Raw genomic sequence first — 20376 nt, forward strand, 5'->3', positions numbered from 1 at the left:
GTTACAGCTTCAGTTCCAGAATTATGCTTGCAACCACACTGAAGATGGGTCATAAAAATCATAAATTCTGTACCAATATTCACTAGTTCCCTGGGGTGAACTTGGAAGGTGAGCTTTGAGAAAAATATGTGATACATAGTAAGTAATTCAGAAATTAGTACAATGTTAGGGGAAACTGTTAAGGGAACTGAAGTTTTACAAGTAGCTGCCTATCCTTTGAACTACAAAAGAATCAATTCACATAATTTTGTAGTAGAAACTGGCAGTTTTTGACACAGAAAAAAATGTGAATTTAGGCATCTACAAATAAAGATGCACCCAGGTCTGATGAAATCAATACTGTTGGGCAGATACATTGGCAAAGATAATGGCTCGCTTCCAACATCAACAGGGCTAAGTCCTTCCTGCCAATGAGAATGAAAAAGCAAATTTCCCCTTTGTAAGTTACTGTAAATCAGAAACTGCGTAAATCAGAAACTCTGTCTTACATCTTACAAATAAGCCAAATATTGGAAGCCGAGGACATACTACACCTTCTAACTTTGATTTGTTAGAAAAACAAGTTAATGCTAGCAGGCATTTTTTTAAAAATCCTTAATCAGAAAAGCAAGTGGAAACAGCCAAGCAGCAGGCAATGCCATGATGTGGAAACCTAACTCCCCAGATAATAGCTTTTACTCGAAAAGGATGTTTCCTTTAACAGACTCACCTCGGTGTAGTTTTGTTGATTCTTCAATATCAAGTAGAGTATTTCTGATGCTTGCTACTAATTATCTGAGCACTTATTGGAATTGGGATATACTGTATATTATATGCCACTAAACCATATGATTTCAGTCTGCTTCAGTTTAATCTGTATTTTGCATGGACTGCAAACGGAGCAAAATTTCAGTGTTTCTGCATCTTTATGCAGAAGGTGTATAAAATGAGCATTGCAGATTGATATCACAGGACTATAATTCAAACTACAACTATGGCAGACATGCTTCATTTTGAAAGATGAAAGTGCTGAATGTTGAAGTTATTCTCTGGAGGAAGAAACAGAACACAGGCACTTTTTAGAAGTTTTATTCCATTAGCTCTTTAAATGTCCCTTCTCTACCAACTGTCCATGTACTTCTGTTGGTTTTTGTATAACACAGTGTAGATTATGCTTGCAAATTTCAGTTATGTAACTTTTTTTTGTTTTTACTTGAACTTCCTTCTGTGTTTATTAATACAGACCCATTTTGAATAAGAAATGAAATCGCCTTGCTAGTTTTGTCTACGTGCAAAATTAATAGTTTTTTCCCTCTTTCCTTTCAGTACTTTCCTGTATCTGAAGTTCCTGGTAGTTTGGGCTCTTGTGTTGGTGGCTGACTTCGTTTTGGAATTCAGATTTGAATATTTGTGGCCATTCTGGCTTTTCATCCGGAGTGTTTATGATTCCTTCAGATACCAGGGATTGGTATGTATAAAAATAGAAAAAGTATTTATCAGCTGTTTATTGTTATTACTAGCATTAGCATTAGCAGCTCTCTGATGTATTTCACAGTTGGAGTCCTGTTTGATATATAGCTCTGAAAAAGTTATTTGCAAAAGGGATTGCTTGTCTCTATTTTCAGCTGCAGAACCATTCCCTTCCGTACCCTGGGTGCTTTAATAGGGTCCCTTGATGTTCAGAAGCAATTTTTTTCCCAAGGCTTGAGGAACTTGAAGGGGGAAAGGACTTCTGGTGTAAGCAGCTCTTTGGATTGCAGGCTCTGAATCTAACAGATATTTTGAGAACACCAAGTAACATGAGACAAAAGGACAGGAAGAATACAGACAGACTGTCTCTCAATATCTAATAGTCATTTGTCTCGTAGTTACCAAACATAGTTAATACTGGATTAGAATGGTTACTGTAAGCAAAGAAATAACCTTTTGTATGTTGCAGCAATCCTGACAATACCCTTAGAAGCACCACAGCAAAAACATTTTAAAAGCATATCTCTTTTGCCAGATTCTAATAATAGAATAACAGAATAGTTTTAATTTTGGGGAATTAAAAAAAAGTTAGCAACCATGAAGATTTTATTGGGTGGAAAGATATAAATCAAATATATGCATTCTGATTTAGAAAGAAGCTCTATGCCACTGGATAAAAAAGAAACCCTACTGGCTTATTGTCTTTCCCCTTTCTTTCAGTCAGCTTTTACACAATAACCAACTTTTTACACATTGTTCTACAAGTGTAAATCAAATAAATGAAAATAAATAGATAATATTTAATCTGTTTTGATGAGCAGCATAAGATTTTAAAAATAATGAATATGAATGCATCCAACTAGCATACTCTGGTTCAAATTGCTACTTACAATGCAGAGTAAATTTATCTAGCAATTGCCTTTGTGTTCTGAAAAATAAAAACAGTGCCTCTATTCATACAGAGCAGTTTTTCTCAATCTTGGAAGCTTTAAGGTCTGTGGACTTCAACTCCCAGAATTCCCCAGCCAGCATAGTTGCCAAGGTTGAGAAACACTGATATAGACAGTGATGAAGATAAAGGAAAGATAATACTAAAGTTACATTTTTGTTCCTGTGTGAATCCCATTGAATTCATGTATAACTCATGTACATTATTTTCATGCAAGAGCCTTGATAGATAAACATTTGTGGAGTTCTAGTAGTGTAGGTTGAAGGATGCTTATAGTCATTGGCTGAAACAAATTTGAATTAAAGACAACCATGCTACTTCAGCAAATCATTTGGTAAATTATAAATTACAAACATTCAGAATTCCATGTGAGAGAAAATTAGGGGCATGACCAGTATTTACAAAAAGGAAATTATTTTCTATAAAGTTGCAATAAAATGTTAGCCATGAAATTATTAATAATTAGGGGGAAATTTCTGTTATGTGGCTTTCTTGGTAGTATGTTGAATCTTTGTAAGGATGGACTATAGACAGACAGACAGACAGACAGATGCAATTGCAATGCCTTCAGTGAAATCTATTCACTATCTTAAAACAAAACCTAATGGACTTTCTTGTTTTTCTCTTCTCCCCAACCCTTTGATTCTCTTTAGGCATTTTCAGTATTTTTCGTTTGTGTAGCATTCACATCAAATATCATATGTCTGCTATTCATACCAATACAGTGGTTGTTTTTTGCTGCCAGCACATATGTTTGGGTACAGTATGTCTGGCATACGGGTAAGTCTTCCTATGTATTTCACTGCCTGTTAAATCTGAGAACAAGTTGTAAAATAATAATCGTCCTGTTTTTGTCTAAAAAAAAATCACATGTGGTCCCTGTCAAATTGGCCTCCTGTTTGCCAATGACACCAGGTTTACTCTTGAAATTGCATTACAGGTAGTCCATTTAATGACCATTTAAAGTTATAAATGGCGCTAAGAAAAGTAATTGGTTTTCACACTGCAACATCCCCATAATCACATGATCAAAATTCGGACATTTGGCAACTGGCTTGTATTTATGATGGTTGCAGTGTCCTGGGGTCATGTGATCTCCTTTTATGACTTTCTGACAAGCAACCAGATTCACTTAACAACCCTGTTACTAATTTAAGATCTACAGCAATTCACTTAACAAATGAGGTGAGAAAAATCGTGAAATGAAGCAAACTCATTTAGCACATTTCTCTTTTAACAATAGAAATTTTGGGCTCAGTGGTGGTCATAAGTTGAGGACTACCTGTACAGGTATTTCACAGTCTAAAATATAGACGCTCTGTTGCAAATTATGCATGAGATGGTAGACCTGTTCATGCATCTTATTTCTTTGTAAAATATCTTTAGTGAAAGCACGTAATAGTGCTTCAGGATAGCTATCAAGGAGTCACATCCATGATTAATTAACTATAGCAATAATTAACTATATCATCAAAACACACCCTACCTCATAATCCACCCTGTAACTTGCAAGAGCAAAAGGAACAGAAGCTATGGTCTTCAAATTTAAAATGTTGATTGAGAATGTCAGATCTCATGTTTTGGGATTCAGCCTAATGAATTGGAAACTGTGTGGGAAACTCCAAAGTGTCTTGATGTTTAGAATTCTTGCAGGTTACTGGCTTTGGTTTTCTTCTTATCTTCTTATCATTATTAACCTTACAGTAAACCATCCTTTTGATCGCCAGAAAAGTTGGAAAAAAACTCCCTAATTCCTAGCAGGCAAGGCCAAGGCTGGCTGGGTGTTATAGGGGTTATATTATAGCATATATGATGACAGATCCCAGCAATGCAGGACATGAGCTTTGCCGTAGAGAGGTTCAAAAGACTTGTTTTGAATTAATGATAATTAGTTGTTATTAATGCTGCTTCTACATAGTTTCATGTCTACTTGTTTTTGCACTGCATTCACTTAGTTCAAAGTGGGGAACTATGGCCCTTTTATGACTTGTGCAGTTCCCAGAATTCCTGAGCCTGAGGAATTCTGGGAGTTGAAGTTCACAAATTATAAAAGGGCCATAGTTCCCCATCCCTTACTTAGTTCTTTTAGCAATGTTTATCAATTGGATGATGCAATAAGGGGTTTTGCTCTTCAGCTGACTTATCGCAGAGCTTGTGCTGAAAGGATGTCATGGCCCAAGATCAGCCCACTGGCTTCTGGACCCACGGGAGGACTGGAAACTTGGTTTCCTAATCTCAGTCCAACATCTTCACCTCCATGTCATTTTGGGTCTCTGTACAAAGAAGAGTAATGGATATTAGCTTTGCACAGTCATAGCATAGGTTTTTCCACTTCATAATTACACATGCTATTTTAAGAAGTCTAATTTTCTTTTTTCTTTTGCTTTCTTTAATGTTGATGCTTGGCTTGTTTTCTGTTTCCAACAGAGAGAGGCGTGTGTTTACCAACAGTATCACTATGGATACTGTTTGTTTATATTGAAGCAGCAATCAGATTTAAGGATCTCAAAAACTTTCATGTAGACCTTTGTCGACCTTTTGCTGCACACTGGTAAGTGTACATTCCAGTATTTTTCTTCTCTTAAGCAATGCTTTGAAATACAGGTAGTCCTTGACTTACAACAGCCCGTTTGGTAACCATTCAGAGTTACAGTGGCACGATAAAGAGTGACTTATGACCATTTTTCTCACTTACGACTATCCTTCATGGTCACATGATCAAAATTTGACCGCTTGACTACTGGCATGTATTTATGATAGTTGCAGGAGTCACGTGATTCCTTTTTGCAAGCTTCTGACGAACAATGGGAAAGTAGCTTCATTTAACAACTGTGCTGCTAATTTAACAATTGCCATGATTCACTTAACAACTGTGGCAAGAAATATAATATGGGGCAAAATTAACTTAACAGCTGTCTTGCTTAATAACAGAAATGTTGGGCTCAATTGGGATCGTACTTCAAGGACTACCTATAAGAACATAAGGATGCCTTGTTGGATTGGACCCCTAGCCCATCTATAGGCTGGTCCTCAACTTACAACCATTTGTTTAACAACCATTCAAGGTTACAGTGGCACTGAGAAAACTGATTTATGACTGGTCCTCGTACTTACAACCAGTGTAGTATCCCCAGAATCACATGATCAAAATGTGGTGCTTGGCAACCAGCATTTATTTATGATGGCTGCAGTGTCCTGGAGTCACATGTTCATCCTTTGCAACCTTCCCGGCTGACTTTTGAATAAGCAATGTGGGAAACTGGATTCGCGTTATTCCCCGGCCATCATTGATACAATAACATTCAAACCAGTTTCTCATATTCCCTTAAAAGACAACTGGATATTTAAATTACTTGAAGATGCCAAAATTTAAAAGAGATTTATGTACTGTAGGATGAATGTCATGTTACCTGTGGTAGTAAAAAATAAAATCAGGAGCTATATATTTTTTCTCTTCATCAGGTGCAGAATTGGTATAGGATTTAAATTGGAACTAGGTGGGAAAAGCGAGGTACCAGGTTTCATGATACAAATAGCCAGTTTAAACTAGATTTGGCATTTTTACCCACCTGATGAGTCCTTCGCAAGGACCTGAGATAGCAGATGTTATTTGAATCAAATTAAAATGATTAAACTATTGATTGAAGTGAGAAATTATGGTGTATTAAAAACCATTGTGTTTGCTGAGTGTGTTTCCGTGTGTTAACCATGGCTGTACTGAAAGGGAAATTTAAGAAGATGCCATATGCAGATCAGACTTAATGTTACAGCATGGGAGCACAGCTCACCATTTTTTATATCATGATTTTTTTTATATCTAAGCAACTTTTATAATTGCCCTTTTAATCAAGTTCCCAAACCACATAACTGTATGTTATCATTACTATTTATAGTCCGACTAGAAGGACACAATCTCTTTAAATATTGCTACAGTTTGCTTATAGAACAGGACAAGAGTTGATTTCTTTGTCTTATTTTTATTGTTTTATTGTTTGTCCGCATTATGCTTTATTGCCTTCTAGATTTTGCTTTTAGACTTTTATTGTTTTGCATTTTTACATTTTTGAAAACTGAGATTTTCTGGTCATTGACCATGATTTTTTAAAAGAAAATCATTTCATTTCACTGCCTACTAAAATCTCCCTTCAGATTGTTGTCAGCATTTGTTAGCTAACTGATTTTGCATTTTTTATGTTTTTGGAGGGCTACAAGAATACATTTTCAGTTAAAATAGTTTATATTACCACAGGTTGGTTCCACTGTTTGATTACAAAGCTTGTGATGTTCTTGTAATCAAATTATTTTTCTCCTTGTTAGTTAACTAAATGTTAGCTCTGAGCAGTTTTTCCTTTTAACTTCATATTTATGTTTTGTGGATGAAAATAAGTGTTGGGTGATTCACAAAAGGGAGTGTTCTCAAATCAAATCTTTACTAGAGTCATACACCAGCATAAAAATGGTGTTCAGCCATGGTGATAGTGACTTCTAAAAGTTATATTTAACTCTGGATATGATTACAGATAGTTTTTTACTTACAACCATTCATTTAGTGACTGCTTGAAGTTACAATGGCACTGAAAAAAGTGATTTATGATCAATTTCCACATGACTGTTGCAACATCTCCATGGTCATGTGATCAGAATTCAGGTGTTTGGCAACTAGCATGCATTTACGATGGTTGCAGAATCCAAGAGGTCATGTGATCACCTTTTCCAACCTTCTGACAGGCAAAATCATTGGGGAAGCCAGATTCGCTTAATAACCATGTTACTAACTTAACAACAGTGCCAAGAAAGGTCATAAAATGGGGCAAAATTTCATAGAGGTTTATTTATTTATTAGGTATCTCTCCCCCTCCCCTCCATTATTATCTTATAGATAATTTAAGGCGGTCTGCATACATAACATTCATTCTGCCTCCTATTTTCTCCACAACAGCCAGACAAGGACCGGCCCAAAATCACCTAGCCAATTTTTCATGCCTAAAATGACACTAGAACTCACAGACTCCTGGTTTCTAGACCAGCACCCTAACCACTGTACCAAACCGGTGCTCTAGGTTATGCTGAGTTTGTATAAGTCTCAAAAAAGTTCAGTTTCCAAACATGAGCAAAATGAGTAGCTGCAGAACTTTAGTTTTTACTCTAAAATGTATTATTTTAATTCATAAATAAAATGTATTATTCTGTGTGTTTTGAAACACCCAATGAGGGAAATTATAAAATATTTCAATAATTTCAACTGAACCTTCCCAATATTTAAAAATGAATTCTGTTTCTCATAACGGTGGAGACTTGGCAACTAAGTTAAACAGCAGCCATGCCAAGCTCTTATGGAAGGTGCACTTGAACTGGATAGCTGAAAAGTGACTGAATATCTTTGTCTTTCTTTCTCTGTAGACAGGTGTGCTTCTAAGGATAATTCTTTGATATCTCCATTGTGATTTCCCTTTGTCATATTCTAGATTATTATATTAATTTGCTTGGATAGTTCTGTCTTAATTAGTAAAGTCTGTCTTGTTTTTTCCCCTCAAGTATTGGATACCCTGTTGTGACTTTGGGCTTTGGCTTCAAAAGTTATGTCAGCTATAAAATGCGATTACGAAAACAAAAGGAAGTGCAGAAAGAAAATGAATTTTACATGCAACTCCTTCAGCAAGCATTACCCCCTGAACAACAGATGCTACAAAGGCAAGAAAGAGAAGCAGAAGAAGGTAGGTTCTTAACACAGGCCTTAGATAAAAGTAATGGTTTTCACCAAAGGTGCTTTTTTCAAGAGGCAACTGGACTCTCTGGCTTTTCTTTGAAGACATTTAGCTTCTCATCCAAGAAGCTTCTTCAGCTTCTTCTTGGATGAGAAGTGAAACGTCTTCAAAGAAAAACCAGACAGTCCAGTTGGCCCTTGAAAAAAGTACCTTTGGGACAACCATGACCTGGATGACTGAGAATCTCCCTAGACTTAAATGGTTTGTAGATTTGGAACCCGTCTTATGAATCAGTGATTCATTCCCCTCTTCTCTTTAAATTCAAACCATGGCTTCTTCAATCAGGGTACCACAGCACAGTTTATACAGTTGAAGGATTTTTCCCTGTGTAGTCTGTAAGTTTATGTGCAGAATTTCTTTGGAGACATTCCATTTGCCCTTCTCTACAAAAAGCGCATGTTGAATCTTTGATCATGCCCCAGAATAAGTAAAGGTACATTATTCATTTTTCCTAGGAGGGGAGACTTCCTTCTCTCTGTCTGTCTCTCCTTTTTTTCCCCTTCAGCTGACAGGCTTTTAAAGGAATGAGATTACCTATGAGTAAATTTCCTATTTCTGGAATTCTCTAGATAGTGATTAATTTTACATTAGTGTGTGCATGCTCGTTTGTTTAGAATTTTGTGCAGTTGTCTAAATAATTTAGGTCACAACGTTATTTACTATGATAATGTTACTATTGATCTCTGAAATCTTGTACCATTGCTGATTCTGCTACTCTAGTAACTTATCTGTTAATTATTTACTTATTAAACGAATTTATTTGATTGCCCAACTCCTATGTGGTGACTCCGGGTGGAATACAGCAATAAAAAGCCATAATTTAAATCCACCAAGTTCCTCTCTTCCCCACCCACCCCCAATTTAGCTACAGGTAGAACCAACCAAACACATGTTTACATCAGGTTCTTCAGCAGTTTCTAATCCAAACATCCTTGGAAGATGGAACAAATTAGACTTGTCCAGGTTTAGTATGTGTCATATTAACCACTGCAGTGGTTAGAATGCAGTACTGCAAGCTACTTTCTGCTGACTGCCGGCTGCCTGCAATTTGGCAGTTCGAATCTCTGGCTCAAGGTTGACTCAGCCTTCCATTCTTCCGAGATCAGTAAATGAGGACTCAGATTGTTGGGGGCATTATGCTGACTCTGTAAACCACTTAGAGAGGGCTGTAAAGCACTGTGAAGTGCTATATAAGTCTAAGTGCTCTTGCTATCGCTGTTGTTGCTAGTGGCTAGGCCTTCCAAATTGTCTTCTCAAATGTAGAAACTCTTCCTCCCCTCTCTATTCTGTTCACTAGGAGATTTTATATTGCTAGATCGGGGTGTCAAACTCATGTCACAGCGGTGTCACTTTTCCCCCTTCGCTCAACCAGGCGTGGGCGTGGTTAGCACATGGCACATCTGGCCCACGGGCCTTGAGTTTGACAGCCCTGTGCTAAATGGTCTCAATTCGGAGTTTCCCCTTTTTCACTTGTTTGAACTCCATGTCCTTTCACTGCTGGGAAATTATGCCCAAATTATGTTCAAATACATATCATATCTTAGCACTTGATATCTCTACTCCAGATTTAAGTATTACCATGATACACAATCAGTAGTTAAATCTTTCCAGTCAGTGGGTTGCACTGCTCCCTTTTTTCCTGTTTAGTTTGCAAAGTCACAGAAGAGGGACAAAGCTGATTCTATACCACTTTTGCAAATGTGATTTCATCTGCTTCTCTTTTTCTAGATTCTTAAGCATAAACGATAGAGTTTCATATACTGGTTAAGGACCAGGCTAGAAAATGAGTGTGTGTGAATTCTAACCCCACCAATAGGCACAGAGCTAGTTGGGTGATTTCGGCCAGTCATTCTCTGTCAGCCTAGGAAGAAGGCAATGAGAAACCACTTCGGAAAATGCTGCCAAAAATGAGAGGGGTGGTGGGGATGAGCAGAAGAGAACTTTTTATTTATATATTTGCAGAATATTTTACCAGTGTTCAAGAATAACAATGTTGTTATTATTAATAAAGACTGATGTATTTCCTTACACAGATTTGTGTAAAGAAATATTTTCTTTGTAATATACTGTTTATTGGTCAAATTGTTTTCCGTGTGATCTTTTTTTTTTTAAATTCAGCAGAATATGTCTTTCTAAATGCCATAGATCTTGCACGCAGGCCACATTGTGTAAATTCCAGCTTTGATGTCAGGTTTCAGTCAGGAGATTTTCACACTTGTGTGCAAGGATAGGAACACTGTTACAAGGATAAACACACACACACACCAATTCAAAAAAGAAAGGGAGGCGATCATTCTGAAGGGGGACAGGAAAGGAATAAGAGGCCCCTGATTCCTAGTGTTTGGAATGAGAGGTATGAAAGCCACAGACAGTTCACATTCTGTGTGTCACCAGTGAATTGGGGGAAAAAATCAATGACGTTTAGAGTTCTCTATTTCTCAGGAAAAATTAAAGACTAGTAAATCCTTTGTTAAACACATGGAGAGCATGTACATTTTATGACTTAATAACCTTTCATGATAAATTGTTTGATATTTATACATTAATCATATTCATTGTACTAATTGAATGATGGTTGTGTATGCTCTTTGATAGTACAGAATGAAAAGAAATTTGGAAATAAATATCTGAACATAAATTAATGACCTGATCCTGTGTTGGGTATGTGGAGAGATTCATTACTTTCACTGGACTTTGCAGTAATTAATAATTCTTAACTTGAGACTATTGACCGATAAAAGTTATGTTCCATATTATGAAACGTGAAGGTAGAAGAAAAATTGAAGCAGTTTTTAAATATTCAAAACAAGCAACTTTGCAGTGGATTTTAAACAATAAACTAGCCATGTAGGTCATATTTAGTATTATCATACTGTGAAGAATAAAGGATGAAATGTCTGTGAATATACCCATATTGAATCTTCTGCTACTGGAGTATCGTTTGTTGTAAGATGCTGTGTAGCCTCTTTGTAACTGATTATCCTATGTTTATACAGCCAATACTCTAATAAAGTAAAATTAGCTTTGTTGGAGGTGGTTTGAACAGTATTTCTTAATCATAACTACAGAATACGGGATATGGGTTAAGAAATACAGTGTATTCAGTTGAAATGATAAGCTTAGGCAACTGTGTTTGGTATTAATCAGACTCCTATAGCATTTTATGCCTTTGATTTCAATCAGATAATAAAATTATGTTATAGCAAGGGCAAATACATGTTTCTTATTTTCTAAAGTCTTCTGCAGTTACTTGATTATTTCTCTTAGTAATTTAAACATGGTTTGGTTCATTAAAATAATGTCCTAAAACTTTAATATTTGAAAATCATGTTCAAAAATGTTTCTTGCTATTAGATGGAGAAACTAGAGGAAGCTTGGCTGGGAACAGGATCTGGCTTTAGAGCTGTAACTTGCTTACCCAAGTTCCAGGATTATATCTATTTGGACATAAAATATCGACTAAAATTGATGTATTTTTGTTTCAACATTATTATTTTTATTATTATTGTTATTTTATATTCATTTATCACACAAAGTAGCAGCTGGACATTTCTTAAATTGGTATACATTTTCTCTGTATTTAGAAATAAGATTAGATGAATTTTTAAAAAATCATTTTCAATTTTACTGAAATGCCCTGGTTGATGCAACACAGGAATCACTCTCAGGAATCCATTAATTTGGAAACTATTGGGAATTTTAATTTAATTTTTGCAATGTAACTTAAAGAAAAACATTTTACTTGATGTAGGGGAATAATAGAAGTAATGTAATTTGATTGTAAAAGGAATATTGAGAATAAATGCTACTTCTGACTTAAATTTTAAATGTTGTCTTTCTCTTCCTCCCTTCCTTCGTTCTGGATATTTCAGCAGCCAAAGGATTGTCTGAGATGGATTCCTCAATACTTTTGCAACACAATGGTGGTATTCCAGCTAATAAAAAAATATCTACAACATTACCGGAACTAGAATACAGAGAAAAGGGGAAAGAAAAAGACAAGGATGCCAAAAAACATAACCTTGGAATAAATAACAATATTTTGCAACCTGTAGACTCTAAAATACAGGAAATTGAATATATGGAGAACCATATCAACAGTAAAAGATTAAATAACGATCTTGTGGGAAGTACAGAAAACCTCTTAAAAGAGGACTCATGCACTGCCTCATCCAAAAATTACAAAAATGCTAGTGGAGTTGTGAACTCCTCACCTCACAACCACAGTGCAACTAATGGAAGCATCCCTTCCTCATCAGCTAAGAATGAGAAAAAACAGAAGTGCACTAGCAAGAGCCCAAGCACACATAAAGACTTAATGGAAAATTGTATCCCCAATAACCAGCTAAGCAAACCAGATGCACTGGTAAGGTAAGTTTGATATGTTACTGATCTGTCTTCACCACAACACCCTTATCTATTTACTGTTTGTTTACCAGTAAGTGAAAGTGCTCTGTCTTGAGGGGGAAAACTTAATGTTAGGAGAGGCGCATGCTATGTGTTTAGACGTGTCCATAGTCAAGATTTGGTTCTGTTATCTTGGATGGGCTATACAACAGTTTCCTTAGTGACCATTTGAAGTTACAACAGCACTGAAAAAAGTGACTTATGATCGTTTTTCACATCTATTTTTGCAGCATCCCCATGGCCATGTGATCAAAATTCAGACACTTGGCAACTGGCTCATATTTATAACAGTTGGAGTGTCACAGGGTCATGTGATCACCTTTTGTGACCTGCCAACAAGCAAAGTCAATAGGGAAGCCAGATTTACTTAACAACCATGTTAATAACTTAACAACTGCAGTGATTCACTTAATAACTGTGGCAAGAAAGTTAATTAAACAGGACAGAATTCACTTGACTGTCTCACTTAGCAACAGAAATTTTGGGCTCAATTTCGGTTGTAGGCTGAGGGCTACCTGTATTCATGCAGTCCAGTAGTCAGATTGGCATAACAGGATAGGATATACAGGCTTTAGTTTAGCACATGATTAATTATAGTTTACTTAGTGCAGAATTGAATTGGTGTTTTATTGCTAAGAATAAATAAGCAGATGATTACAGTTGTCAATCATAGTGGCCTTGACATTCGGTCTCATGTAGGAGAGGTTTTTGAGAGCCTGTACAAATTAATTGGCTTCTACTAAATAAGATGTTCTTTTGAAGTCTGGGTAAAACATAAAAAAGAGAAGTAAAAAAAAATATGCATGTTTACAATTTGGCATGAAATAAAATGATGAAAAGGTTCACCACAAGATTTTGGAACCGATCTGTTTGTGAACATTCCATAAATTTTCGCAAATTCAGTTCTTCCATCTTACCCTTCACTGATGGAGGTAAATATACTGTCATGTACCACTGATTGCACACAGGATCTCTTTTGAGTAGTTCAACCCCTGTAGATTTCATGGACATGTAATTTGTTTTTGAAGCTTTGTAGAAATTGTCATTGCTTTCTTCCAGCATAGTTATTGGCACTTCTAATGTAGCTGACAGCCCTGGTATCCACCAAGAAGATTAAGGTTTCTTCTCAAAATACCTAAGTGCATTCAATTTGAATCCGCTCTGACCACCCATGTATGTTTAATTTGCTACTATTGTGTGCTGTATATGTAAAACCTGTTCCTCAACTTGATATCTTCCAGATGTGTTCAGAATATTAGTCCCAAAATTTCTGCCCAACATGGGAAATCTGAAGTACAACCTTGGCTTTGGAAAGCTTTGTCCTGAGTTACAAACAACAATTTTATTATTTTGATGTTATCAGCTAAAATGTAAATATGTTGCTTTAAAACCATTATCTAAGATATTGCAGAATTATTTGCCTAGGCTTAGTATTTCTTTGATGGGGAAGATAGACTGTGGAGCCAGGGATCCTGATGTTGCTAGAGTAAATTAATATTCTAGGCTTATTTTCACCTGATAGCCATTCTGGACATGAGACTAAAGGGTAAACCTTAATAAAATATCCTTAGATGAGTTTTATTATGATGATTTAAAAATCGTAGTATATACCAGTCTCATTTTATCATGGAAGAAGAAAAGAATATAAATGATTTTAAATAAATATTTTGCTTTTCAGTAGCAAATGGGATCTGTCATAAAAAAAAAGAACCACTCTAATGTGGATTGTTCTTAGTGTTCCGTTTAAACAGTCTTGTTTCCTTCTTGGATAATTTTTCTCTTCCCCATTTTATATCCTCTCTGCCCAGTTTTTGGTCACCATTCTGTGGCCACTGGTCATTCTTGGTCCTTACTGTAATTAGAGGGGATTATTCATGGTTTTAAAAAACAACGACTGGGATTCCTGATATCTGCTGATGTCTCGCATGTGATGGTGCTGATTTCTCCGTTTAATTTCTTTTGGTTTCTCAAATGCTGACTGGGGAATTCTAGGAATAGAAGTTTAACTAATCAGAGATGGAAGAAAAGTTTATAATTAAAAATCTGGGCAATAACTTTTCAGAGTGGTTGTGTGGGTATGCGCACATCAGATGGATGGCACTTGAGGTCAAGATCATGATCACGTAAATATCAAAGTGGAGGCCATGTTGTAGATGTGTAGGATGTGAAGATCTGAACAATGAACTACAGATAGTCCTCGAATTACAATTATTCATTTAGTGACCGTTTGAAGTTACAATGGCACTGGAAAAAGCGATTTATGACCATTTTTCACACGTATGACCATTGCAGCATCCCCATGGTCACGTGACTTACATTCGGATATTTGACCACTGACTCACATTTATGATGGTTGCAGTATCCCGGGGGTCATGTGATCTCCTTTTGCGACCTTCTAAGAAGCAAAATCAATGGGAAGCCAGATTCACTTAACAACCGCGTTACTAATTTAAGAACTGCAGTGATTCACTTAACAAATGCAGTGAGAAAAGTCCTAAAATGAGGCAAAACTCACTTAGCAACAGAAATTTTGGGCTCATTTGTGGTCATAAGTTGACCATAAGTTGAGGACTACTTCAGGTGAGACATTCAAGCCAATATTTCACCAGATCTTAAGATTGTGTCAATGGTACTAACTCCTATGTCAGACCTGCATACTCCTTCTGTCCTCTAGCAGTGTTATTATTGGGATCAGTAATGTTATCCTCAGCATCAGAGAAATAGATTTATTGTCATGTAGAAGCAACCATAATCACTCTTGAAGAGTCTCAAATTGAAGTTTTATTGCTAGTTAAAAGAATCTTGCCAGACTGACTTCATTCCCCTGGGAACGGTCAGATAAGGCTTCAGGGATTCTGAGCGTAGTCAGGCCTTTGCCACTTTCTACAGTGCCAGGACTCTAAACTCTACTCCCTCTTAACACCTCCTTCCAGTCTAGCTGGAGGTTCCTGAACATTTATTCAGTTTATTCAGTCTTTGATATTTATTCAGTCTATGAAATATATCAACAGTCCTTCACTCATCTGTATTAAAACATTTATGTTTACAAACGTGGACATTTGGAACATAAGACTGAGCCACAGAACAAGATTTTAGAAATTGATCACCTTGCAGGAATAAGGTCCACTAATCTCTATGCAGGCATAAATTCTAGCAATTGGAATTGTCGCATAATTGGAAAGCACCCATTTTTCAGAGAATGCCCAAGTTAACAGTCATTCACATTAAGAGTAGCTGTACAATTTTTGGTAAATAAATTTCTCTGGTTGATATACAGGTAGTCCTCAACTTACAATAGTTCATTTAGTGACTGTCCCAAGTTACAACAGCACTATAAAAAGACGTAGGACTACTTTTCACACTTATGACTGTTGCAGCATCCCCGTGGTCACATGATCAAAATTCAGACACTTGGCAACTGATTCATATTTATGATGGCTGCAGTGTCCTGAGGTCATGGGATCACCTTTCATGACCTGACACACAGTCAATTGGGTAGCCAGATTCACTTAACAACATGTTACTAAATAGTTGCAGTGATTCACTTAACAAGAAAAGTAATAAAATGGAGCAAAACTCACTTAACAAATGTCTCATGCAGCAGAATTTTTGGGCTCACCTGTGATAATAAGTCAAAGATTACCTATACTTTCTCAGCCACAGATCCAAGCTTTTCATTTTATTATAAAGCTATCAGTAGATAAGCCCAGTTCTCTTCCCCATTTTCCCCCACCTTACAAGTTTCTTCATTCTTCTTTAAGGAAGGTCTTCTAGATAAAGCATGAATTCTCAAACATTTTATTGTCAGCAGTGATTTATACTGCTGCTTTATTTTTTAGGTTTGCTAATTTTGTGTGGACCCATATCTAAGCCTTGGATGTCTTATTACAATTTTACACACCTTCGTGATTTTTCTTTGTGCAAAGAGAAGTGACACAGAAGTTAACTGAGTCTTGTGGCATTTTAAAGAATAATACATTTGTATTGTGTAATTTGTTGCATATCGCTCCCCCCCTCCCAATAATGTATATAAGAAATAGTACTGGGTATGGCTTATAGCAGGAGTTGCGCAAGTAGGGCTCCTTTACGACCTGTGGACTTCAACTCACAGAATTCCATCCTGGCTCAGGATTTCGGGGAATTGAAGTTCACGGGTCTAAAGGAGCCATAGTTGCCTGCCCCTAGCATATAGCATAGGCATACACAGCTTCTGAGAAAGAGAAGAAACTAGTAAAAAAAATAAGAAATAATAATAAACATCCAGAGAGTAGTAGTGAGTAATAAATACCAAAAAGTTACTATTATGGAGTTATTGATGCTCTCTGAACCTGGTTATTTGCTTACGGATGTTTCATTATCTGACTAGGTAATGAATCTCTTCTGTTGAATCTTTAATTCAGTTATCTTTTCTTATTTTATTCAATTAAATTCTCTTCAGTCCAGCTCTCTAATCTCTTATTGAAATTTATTGCTGATAGTTTTTTATATGACCTTTACAAAAAAACAATAACGCGCAACATTTAAAAATATATTAAAGCAACATGCTGGCATATTAAACCAGTTATGGCAATATAAAAATAGGTATTTTAATTCCTTTCTGAGGGAAAATAAATTTCAGATTACTCTGTCTTGAAAAGAGATCAGGAGCTACATATATATGTCCATCAGGAGCTCACATCAAATTTTTGCCTCTACTTTTATGATTTTTTTTTTTACAATATGGCAATCTATTTCTATTGACCAGCAGTTCTAATTGCCAATTTATGGAATTTCAGTAAATTAATAAAGAACAGTAGCAAGTATTGTTCCAAAAAGGTATCCAATTAAGCAGTTTTGGCAAGCATAAATGTTTTTCATCTCAAAAATGGCAAGGAATAATTGTTTGCAAGTGCTACTTTATATTTTTATATGATTGCAAGTGCTACTTTATATTTTTATATGATTGTCAGATATAGGGTGAAAGTCAGATATGGAGAGAGTTTTCATTTTTAGCATATTATGTTGATACAGGATTTTCGAAGCAATTCACACATTTCAGTGAACAAGTACAAGTCATTAATATATCCTAAATAAGAACTCAAAACATTTAATCACCAATGAGGGAAACACTTTTGAGACTAACTTTAGATGTCCTCTCAATATGAGTTTATACAGGCAAGCATGAGACATAACAGCTGGACTCACAAGCAGATGGCTTATTAAGAAAGCTATAATTGTTTATATTCACACAACACCAATCCTTTAATCATAAAGAATTTACAAATCACAGTGGCTGGCTTCATATTAAACTCTAAGGCATAACCAAATACTACACCTTGTTACAATGAATGAGTTCTGCTTAAATTCTGTCTTTGGTGATTACAAACTGTGAAATTTGTACTCATTAGAGATCTGTTAAGCAACCTTTTCCTTCCTTTGGTCAGAATATTTTTTTTCTTCAGCACAACTTTCCCTGCGTATTTTTGTTTGTTTTTGTTTTATTTTTACATTAATCTGGCATGTTTCCAAACAGGTAAATGGAGGGATTTGTAGAAGAGAATTAATAGAAGGATGCTTAACCTCACCCATTAATTATCCTTAGCAAAAGTCTACCCTGTAACTGGTTTCATAGACTAACAAAATAAATCTCTCCATTTGCAGGGAAGAGTTTGTTGACTCTATTTTGCTCCTACAAGTAAGACTACCAACTTCCACTATATTTGTGGCTCTTGTACTAGTAGTAAAAATTGTGGTGTATATCAGGATTGTGCAGTCGTTCCAGTTGCACATCATTGCTGTCACCATTTACTTCTGTATCTGCATTAGCTATGATTTACGCTTTCTATGACCAAGAACATGAGACAAAGAAAGAAGAAAGCATGTTTTAATAACATGGTGCTTAAGAATGAGACACTAAGAATTGTAAGCAGATTGGGCAGTGCATCTGGGTTACCAAATTTGACCATTCTTCACACACCTCTTTTAGGTTCAGGATTTTAAGTCCAGAGGGACAGTTTCTTTCCAGCAACACCAAATTAACTTTTCAGCAACACTTGAAGTTCAGAAAGTTCAAAGCTTTTCTCTTATCTATGCATTCCAAGTTTATAAAGTAGAGTTAGTATTAAGATTATATTCCTATCCACTACAGCGGGAATATGACATAAAGGTAGTGTTAGTGATGGTGCCCACAGAGGGGAAACCAGTATGATGGACTAGTTCTACAGTGAAGTGGAGGAAGTACATTCCAGAAGGTGGTGGTGGTGGTGGGGAGAGACGAGACAGCACAGCCCATAGCTGGATTGGACACAGCGGAAGAGAGTCACAATAGCAACTCCGTAGAGTATATCTGTTAGATTGAGAGTAGAAAAGGGTTAATCTGGGAAGATGGGCATTGGGCTAAGCCCAAGAACAATGAAGAGCAATTCAGCCGGAGTTCACTTCTTTATTTTCTTACAGACGATAGACAGAATCTTGCCAGATTAAACTCTTACTACTATAGGTATCCTGCATATTTAATTTTCTCCCCATTTAATTGTCATCCAGAATATGCTTTATGCATATTTCATTATTATTGTAAGATGGGTAATGAACAATGGAATGATATTAATTATGAAAATTATGTGTAGCTATCCTTTGTGAGCATTATTTTAGTTATGGATATGTGCATACATTCTGCTCAAATAATGAAAGCAGATCAAAGCCATTAAAACACAAAAAACCCAATGAATAACACCATTTCACAACAGTAAAACAAAAGAAAAAAAATTCAACTCCATCTCATAGGCTTTCTAATATAAAGTAGATTTCATTTGATATCTACAAAGTGGTAAATAGGGCAAAACAATTTTCTCCAGAAAGCATTTTCAGTAGTTTCCATCATTGAAAAGATAAAAATAGAAGTCTTACTTGCCCCTTATTTTTGGCCTTTTGGATAGAAGAGAATTCACACAATTTCAGCAGAAGTTGTCAACCTATTTTCAAAAATACTCTCAAAGTTTAACTATAGAAATGAAACTTTTTAAGAAGAAAATTGAAACTCTTCTCACCATTATAGTTGACAGTCTTATGGATTTGTGAGCATCAGTGCAGCCCTGTCAATTGATGTATTAACATGCTGAAGTTGTTCAAATCATTTGTGTATCTCAGTGGCAGAAGGCAGGCCAGAGTTACAATCACAAATAATGGGTAGCTGTCCTCAGGACCTCTGTATTTTAAAAGCTTTTGTAGATAGCCTTCAACTTATGAGCATTCTTTAACAATGGTTCAAACTTACAACAGTACTGAGAAAAGTAACGTACAACCCATTCTTGAAGTTATGACTGTCCGTACCACCCTCACAGTTACTTTCATTTTTCACTTTCATGCCCCACGCTTCTGTGACAGCCCGGGACAAGCAGTTCAACACTACAAAGGCTTCCATGCAAAGTTAGTTTATTGGATTTTATTAGGCATCCTCAAAGTATAACTCACAGTTATGCTGAGATTCGTCTGACTTCCAATCTTTGCCTCAATAGTTGCCTCAATGGTGTGAAAAGATGGTTATCTTCATCCCATAGCATTATAGCAAAGGAAAACTCCAGCACAATGCTGGGGTCCAGGTAAGAATGCCCAAAAACTCCCTCAGCCCAACCAGAGATCATTCAGTGACCAATCAGGATTACAGATGTGACCACATGACATGAACTACATCTCCCAAGAGGCATTAACTACATTTCCCATGAAGCATTCCCTTAAAGGGGCAGCTCTCATTCCTAAACTAACCATATACTGTTTAACCAGCACAAAATGTGGGCGCTTGGCAGTGGGCTCACATTTACTACAGTTGAA

At 36.2% G+C, this 20376-nt stretch overlaps 1 protein-coding gene across 2 annotated transcripts in view; it reads left to right on the top strand.

The window, feature by feature from the left end:
- Nucleotides 1-20376, top strand: part of MACO1 (macoilin 1) — a 57453-nt gene that overhangs the window by 18273 nt on the left and 18804 nt on the right. Inside the window, exons 2-6 of one of the 2 annotated variants that reach the window (XM_026702590.2) lie at nt 1306-1447; nt 3052-3178; nt 4826-4949; nt 7934-8112; nt 12036-12534. In XM_026702590.2, the coding sequence (XP_026558375.1) occupies nt 1306-1447; nt 3052-3178; nt 4826-4949; nt 7934-8112; nt 12036-12534 (1071 nt within the window). The remainder of the gene's footprint in view (nt 1-1305; nt 1448-3051; nt 3179-4825; nt 4950-7933; nt 8113-12035; nt 12535-20376) is intronic. The other variant, XM_087939646.1, reaches the window with a different exon arrangement.

This window comes from Pseudonaja textilis, chromosome 10, assembly GCF_049901715.1.
Source record: "Pseudonaja textilis isolate UNSWEBS1 chromosome 10, rPseTex1.2, whole genome shotgun sequence".
NCBI lineage: Eukaryota > Metazoa > Chordata > Lepidosauria > Squamata > Elapidae > Pseudonaja > Pseudonaja textilis.